This window comes from Kryptolebias marmoratus, linkage group LG3 (genome assembly GCF_001649575.2).
Source record: "Kryptolebias marmoratus isolate JLee-2015 linkage group LG3, ASM164957v2, whole genome shotgun sequence".
Classification (NCBI taxonomy): domain Eukaryota; kingdom Metazoa; phylum Chordata; class Actinopteri; order Cyprinodontiformes; family Rivulidae; genus Kryptolebias; species Kryptolebias marmoratus.
Window position 1 is genome coordinate 410,596 of NC_051432.1, and position 7,745 is coordinate 418,340.

The 7,745-nt window shown below is 39.7% G+C and overlaps 1 protein-coding gene across 1 annotated transcript in view; it reads right to left on the minus strand.

Annotated features, from left to right (window-relative positions):
• Positions 1-398: 398 nt before the first annotated feature.
• LOC108246288 (B-cell receptor CD22-like) overlaps positions 399-7,745 on the minus strand; it is a 21,973-nt gene continuing 14,626 nt past the window's right edge. Inside the window, exons 6-12 of the mRNA XM_025009987.2 lie at positions 5,763-6,029; positions 4,223-4,480; positions 2,743-3,003; positions 2,244-2,325; positions 2,063-2,120; positions 1,222-1,439; positions 399-1,095 (exon numbers count right to left, since the gene is read on the minus strand). Of these exons, the coding sequence (XP_024865755.2) occupies positions 1,023-1,095; positions 1,222-1,439; positions 2,063-2,120; positions 2,244-2,325; positions 2,743-3,003; positions 4,223-4,480; positions 5,763-6,029 (1,217 nt within the window). The 3' untranslated portion in view covers positions 399-1,022. The remainder of the gene's footprint in view (positions 1,096-1,221; positions 1,440-2,062; positions 2,121-2,243; positions 2,326-2,742; positions 3,004-4,222; positions 4,481-5,762; positions 6,030-7,745) is intronic.

A 7,745-nucleotide genomic window follows, 5' to 3' on the forward strand; every position in this document is an offset into this window, starting at 1 on the left:
TTTACTTTTGGACATTTTGTTCTTATGCGTAACCATGACAACAAGTGTTAAATGTGAAGAACCCTGAACTCCAGTCATGGTCAAAACCAAGCAGACCACCTGGCTGGTGGAGTGAAGAAGCCTAATCTCTACAGGATCGGTACCGTGGTTCTCAGGGAGATCCACCGATACTGGAAGTCCACAGAGCTGCTCATCCAGATGCTGCCCTTCCAGCACCTGGTCCAGGAGATCACCCAGGACTTCAAGACTGATCTATGCTTCCAGAGGTCAGCCATCATGGCTCCGCAGGAGGTCAGGCGTCATGGCTCCGCAGGCCAGCGAGGCTTGCCTGGTGGGACTCTTTGAGGACACCAGGACCGAGGACACATCAGGACAGACCGCTACAAGCGACGCTTCCTGCCCACAGCCATCAACTCTTTAACAAAACCAGGATTATGAGCTACAACAACATTTAATTTCCCTTTGGGATTAATAAAGTATCTTTGAATTGAATTGAGTTGAATTAAGCTAAAGGATATTCCTTCTAAAAAGGGAGATGTTAGCTCTTCTTTGATTATATAAATGCAATAAAAAGAGCTTTTTTGAAAAGTTTAACCCCAAACAAGAACTAAAATCCTTTCATTGTTATGACAAATGAAACTTTCCAAAATCATTTTTATAAAATATATTTATCCAATAATATATAAACAATATCTATCCAAAAATAAAATCAGTGCAGTCAGGTTGTCCTCGCTGATGTGTTACAATGAAAATAAACAGCAAAAATGTAAAACTCTTAGTGAATATTTAACTTGTGAGACAAGTAATAAAAAACTAAAATATCAGCAGTTAGCCTAAATGCTCCCAAAACAAAGAAAATGTTTGTAAAGAAAAAAATAGGTGTTTTAAATCCTGAAAAAAGCACTGATATCTTGTGTTGGATGATTAACTTTAACACCTGATTTCTGAACAACTGAAATAGAAGCAATGTGGGTGTGTATCGGGGAGTGTGTGGGTGGGGGAATCCTCAGATCAAGCTGTGTTCATACTCTGTTGATTTTGTTGACTGTACTGTACAGATCAGAAACATCCCCTGCTGCATCTTGACTTCTCGATCTGTGAGCATCAGAACACACTTTGAAAAGATAAGGTCCAACGTTTAACAGCACTCAACTTCATCACCACTTTTCAAAATGTAAGAAACATGCTTAATTTAGAGGGTATTCAGGATCTTTAACTCACCTGGATGTGCCATTACTTAACATGACAACGCTATAAATAGCATCTTCCTCCTTGTCCGCGTTTTGTTGCTTGAGCTGAGCAGGCATGACGTTGGAGTAGAGAGGTTCCTCTTGATTTTTAATGAAATGTACACTGGCGTAACAAAGTTCATCTTGCTCTTCTGTTGATTGTCTGAGTGCTGCAGATGAGGAAGTGTTCAATTCTGGACCTAAAGATTTCTGAAGAGTAAATATTTCACTAAATATGTAGTAAAAGTAGGTCAGTGGGTAAAATGAATGATATCAATATAAAAACATTGGAAGGAGTGAGAGCAAACGCATAGTTTTAACCCACAGAACCACTACCTCCTAAGTCTACCATTCCTTGAAGGACTGCATAATCACCCACCACATTTCATGCCAGAGTTTTAGACTTAGATCATCTTATTTTGAAAAATGAATAAGATGAAATTATAGCCAATTTGGTCAAATTTGGTCAAATCCTGAAACTATCATTATCTATCTTAACTTAACTATCTTATGCAATACTGCAAAGTCTTGTGTGACCTGTTTGCTCTAAGAGTATGTGTTGGGAAAGACTTTCAGCTACTACCACATCAGATTTTAGCTCAAAATCTATAAAGTTGACTGAGTTATAGCCATTTTTATGTTTTCTGACTTCTAAAGTTATTCAGTCATAGATCACAGTCGTTGACCCAATGATTACTTTCTAAGAATTTCATCAAACTTCGTTCACCAATTCATGAGATATATTGGGTAAAGCAAAAATCAATCAAATTGAAAACAAAACTTGTTGAAATGTTCAGATCAAAAAGATTAATACCAGTCCTCTTCTTCCTCACCTTTACATTGTTTTTTCCCTCTCTGGACACTAAGGTTTGTTCTGACAACCACTTTTTTCTGTAAACAACAATTAATAAACATGAATAATGTAATAAGCACAACATTAATCACACACAGTTACAAAGCTAAAAATGGGATTAAAGACTTAATAGGCTACTGCAGGAAAACAGAAACGCTCACCTCATAAATAGCCAGACAGCCAGGAAAATGAGAACCAGGATGAAAACAGTGATAGATCCAACAGTAGCTGATTTTGTAGAACCTGGAAACATTGATTAAACAAAATATTTCTATTAATCACAGAGTTTTTGATTTTAATTTTTTTTTATTTGGTGAGGTGGTGCGCATGGGAGCCAAATACAGACTCACAGGCAAGAAGTAGAGAGGTGAAGTAAGAAATAAATTTTTATTTAAAAAAAGAAAGAAAGAAACAAGAAGTAAGAAGTAGAGAGGTGAAGTAAGAAATAAATTTTTATTTAAAAAAAGAAAGAAAGAAACAAGAAGTAAGAAGTAGAGAGGTGAAGTAAGAAATAAATTTTTATTTAAAAAAAGAAAGAAAGAAAGAAAAGATAGGTTAGGTTTGTTCCAAGGACATAATTACAAGAGAAACTAAAAGCAAGAGTTAGGAAGTGTTACTACAACTGGGCGTAGGGGGTTAAACTTCTCTAGAATGACTTACTTGAAACAACTATCAGATGTAAGGTAGAGTTAAGTCGTCCTCTTCTGTTTCCTGCTTCACAATAATAATTCCCTCCATGGTCAATTTTGATGTCATCAATGGCGAACATTTGTCCCAGTGCTCTTGGTGAAGCCTCATTTCCTTTGTACCACATATAGTTTGCTTCAGGATTAGCATCACTGCTACAAGTCAGATTCACTGACCTGCCCTCTATTATCTCACCAGAAGGACTAATAGACACAGAGGAATTTCTAGGAGCATCTGAAAGAGAGCATTCATAAAACCACAACACAGTTAAACAACTGATAATTAGGCAAACTCTGTGGAAAATGATGTGTGTAAAAGAATGTTTATATATGTAATTTTGCCATTTCATATACATCCAAAAGTCAGAAAATTAAACAACTCCTGGGAGAGGAGCAGCACTTAGTCACATCTCCCAATGCCTGATAGCAGAAATATTTGTCAGCCTGTGTGGCTTGCTGAATCAATGTCATTCCACAAGTCTGCATGCTAGCCATCCTGCTCACGAGCAGCTCAAAAATGCTTAAAACAAGTGACAAAGCTGATCTTCCTATATAACTATAATCATTGCACAACAAATCTGGAACTGATGAGCAGTATAACAAAACAGTGGTTAGAGTTGTGGCCTCACAGTAAGGAGGTATTTACACCTTTTTGTGAGACGTTTGCATGTTTTCCCTGGGTGTGCTTGGGTTTTCTCTGGCTACTCTGGTTTCCTACTAAAGCCCAGAAACATGCCATACTAGGTTAATGGTAAATGGACTGCACTTATACAGCTTTCTAGCCAATCAGGCTACTCAAAGTGCTTTACAGCATAATCTGTGCCCTCATTTAACCATCCACACATACATTCATACAGCACTCTACTCAATCACGTCAAAGTCCCTCCACTCTTGGCTGTGATTGTCCATACACACATGCCTCTGCACAGAGGCAGCAGCCACACCTCCAAAAAAGGTCATTGTTAACACTTGCGCTGTTTTTCTTCTCCGTGATCTTTTATCTTTTCCCATTTGGATGTCAAAATCAATACACACATACTAACACTCGCAGTGTCCATATTTACTTCTGCAAACTCAGCGTGCGGAGTGTGATGTCATATCCTTTTCTGCTTATGCGGGTCATTTCGTGAACTGGAGACTTTTCACACTGGAGTCTGATGGAGTTTGCATTTAAAATGTAATGTGAATAACCACGTAGAAAAAATTTAATTTAAGCAAAAAATCTGAATTGAGCATTAAGACTAGCAGTGTGAATGTAGCCTTAGTCAGCTTTACAGATATTGAGCTAAAGTCTGGTGTGGTAGTAGCTGAGTATCTTCCTCAACACATACTCCAACTTTGGCCTGGAATGTGGCAGGTGATATGCATTTTTAGAAGAATAATAGTCCTTTCAATTATCCTGTGGGTGAACATGTGTCATGTAATTGATTATTTTTAAAATCCTTTGTACTTACATTCTACATTTACATGGACAGATGATGAGTTGATCCAACCATAATGATTCTTAGCTGTGCAATGATACATCCCGCTGTCCTCTGATCTGATGGACAGAAAGTCATAGGTGCCTTTTTGTCCTTCAAACACTGTTTGGTTGTCTTTGTACCAGGTGTAACTAGCTGCTGGGTTAGCATCATTGCTGCAGGTCAGAGTCACTGAATTGCCCTCCGTGATCTCAGAGGTACTAACTGTCACAGAAACACACTTTGGAGCATCTGCAGGGAAAAAGAGCAGAGACTTTTACATTTGTGTTGACAAACCTTTTTAGATGTAGGCAATTCTGAACTAACATTTTGTGGTGAGATGGTGTTCCACCCTTTCCACTCAGTGTGCACCAGGTGTAAGTAGGAGCATACTGCTGGTTGATGGGCGGGGCAGACTCCTTTATAACAGGGTAGGCTGTTGCTGCTGTATGAGTCTTTGTTCCTCCTGCTGCATGTCAGCTGTCATTGTGGCTGGTCTGCTCCTGATCGGCTAATCTGAGATTGTAAGTACCATTGTTTGATCCAGGTTGCTGGAATTTTGTTGGTTTTTGGGTGCTACACCTACTGTGTGTTTCTACAGCATTGTTGCTCTGCTGGCGTTGCCGGCTGCGGCCAAAGTTTTTTAGTGCGTGGCCTCCACCTCTCTCCACCTGCTGACCTGCTCCCTCCTCTGGGAGCCTGTGCATCTGCTCCTGGGTAAGCTATCAGTTAATCAGATTTTACTTTCATTTTTAATCTGAACCATAAGTAATGTGTTTTTATTTTTCAGGCACGTGATTGATCTGCGTGCTGTGGCGCTGAAAACTGCAGCTACAGGGACGCTCTGTTGTCTTGTCCTGTTTGGGTAAGCATTTGGACTGCAGTTCCATGGCAACTATTGCTGCAATTTTTAGCAGCAAATTGATGGGACTGTGCATGTCTCCTCTGATCCTGCTGTTCTTAAGTGCAGTACGGGCCCGTAATCGTTTGTTCCACCATTGTAGTGTTTTACTTTCCGTGCCTTGTGTTTAATTTTTTTTTTTTTTGTGTGTGTTGAAAAACTAAATTGTTCTTGCTTTATGCCTTTAGGATCGAGTTGCATGCCTGGAAGGTGACTTTTAATTAGTATATGTTTTAACTGACTTGTTAATAAAATATTGTATTTTTAGGAGAACTCAGTCTGTTGTCCAGCTGCATCTTTTTGAACCTGTGTTCTGATTTGATGGGTAATAGCTCTCAACTGGGGATAAACACAGACTTTCAGAAATCTCCCCCCACTCTTGTCAGAACTCCTTGCTCCATTGAAGACAAGTTTTAAATTTATGTGATTTGCATTAGGAATATTTGTGTTTTTTCTTTGGAAAATGCTTTTTGAACTACAACCTGCAAAGGTGCTTATAGGATAATAAAAAATTAATAAATGCACCTGAAGTCAGAGGTAAAAGTTATGAGTGAAAGACTTACCTAGGTTTAATTTGAAGCACAGCTTTAATAAATGCAATGATTTGTTTTTCAACCTAACAGTGCTACTTACATTTCACATCAACAGAGATGGAATTAGATGTCCTCCTCCCCAGCTGGTTCTCAGATACACAGTAATACTCCCCAGAGTCAGAGGACTTGATGGAGCTGAAGACCAACTGGAGCTCTTTACTGAGAACCTGTGGGTCTGAAGTTTCATTCTTGTACCAGGTGTAATTAGCTGCTGGGTTAGCATCACTTGTGCAGCTCAGAGTCACTGAACTGTTCTCTACTGGGTTATCAGAGGAGTTTAATGACGCAGAAGAAAAAACTGGAGCATCTGGAGAAGACATGAACAAATGCCAGATAATGTTATATCATAACTCTTAAATTTTCCCTAGGTGAGTGTGAATGGTTGTTTGTGTCTCTGTGATGGACTTGCGACCTGTCCATGGTGTCCCCCGCCTCTCACACAGTGACTGCTGGAAATGGGCACCAGCTCCTCGCGACCCAGAATGGAGAAGCGGGTAAAGAATAGGGATGGGTGTTATATCATGTAAGACAACGTTGTGTTCAGGGCTCGTTTCCAGACCAGATAGTGCTTTGTACTACTCAGTCTTATAAGGGTTTAGTAGTGAGAAAATACTGAATACAGAGTGTAAAGCATATTTAAAAGATTAAGAAACAAATGTAATTTTTCTTTTTTACACCAACATTTTCTGGGTGATCACCTTCTTGTTTCATTCATTCTATCACTTGCTCATAACTTAGAGGATAGATAGATAGATAGATAGATAGATAGATAGATAGATAGATAGATAGATAGATAGATAGATAGATAGATAGATAGATAGATAGATAGATAGATAGATAGATAGATAGATAGATAGATAGATAGATAGATAGATAGATAGATAGATAGATAGATAGATAGATCCTGATGCTACAGTTGCATTATTAAAATTAATAATTTATAAAATAAGAAATTTCAATTTGCATAAATCACCTAAAGCATGGAGATGAAGGATGCCATCATTTACCTTCTGCACCACTTCTTCAGTCATCTGGACAAGCTAGGAGGTACTCTGGGAATCATGTGTTTTGATTTTTCAGTTTCTTTTAATGCCATTCAACCAACTCTGCTAGGATGTGAACTCTCTAGAATGCAGGTAGACCCTCACTTAGGGGCTGTTTCACAATAGTATAATCAACTAATCCAAGATAAGAAAATATGGACTCGACCAAGCCTTATTAGAAGATCTTGGATTAGTTAGTTTCACAAACACCAAATCAAGCTGAAACAGAGCAGCTAAGTCAAGGCAGGTTAAAATAATCCTGCTAAGTGCACACCTACTGTCATGAACTCGAGTGTTTCTGTCCAGAGAGCGAAACCAAAACCACACACGGAGACGAGAATAACGGTAAGTGAGTTTATTTACATGTGCAGCTATATACAGTGGTCGGAGTCTGGAGGAGTCTGCAAGATAAGGAGAGCGGGGTGAGTCTCGGGTACAATCTGGTTCCAAGATGGTAGCTAGGTTCTTAAAGTCTCTTTGTTTGCTTACAGGTTCTGAAGGAGGTTGCGGCGTCGAGAAGGAGAGGTGCGATTCCAGTGTTTCCAGATTACGGGCCAGTAGCAGCAAGGTAAGTGTCCTCGGTTTTCCAGGTAAGTAGTTCCTTAGGTCCGTAGTCGTGGTGTGGCAAGAAACCTGAGTCGTAGGCACAAATAGAGATCGTGATTAACACAAGGAGCATAAATTAGGTTAGACGCTGAGGCGGAGAATCTAACCCAGAAGGTTCGATGCTCCAGCGAAGATCTGATCGCCGCCTGCTGCTTAAATACTGGCTGGTCTAATCAGTGGGAAACTGGAACACCTGTGGAAGAATGATTAGTGGCTCTGCCCACAAGGCGGAGCCAAACCCAGATCCTCACAGGAGCTATGCTGTCAGGGGCTTCATGCCCCTAGTAGGGTCACCCAAGGCAGACAGGTCCTAGGTGAGGGGCCCGACGAAGTGCAGCCCAAAGACCCCTTATGATGAAGAAGATTATTGGACA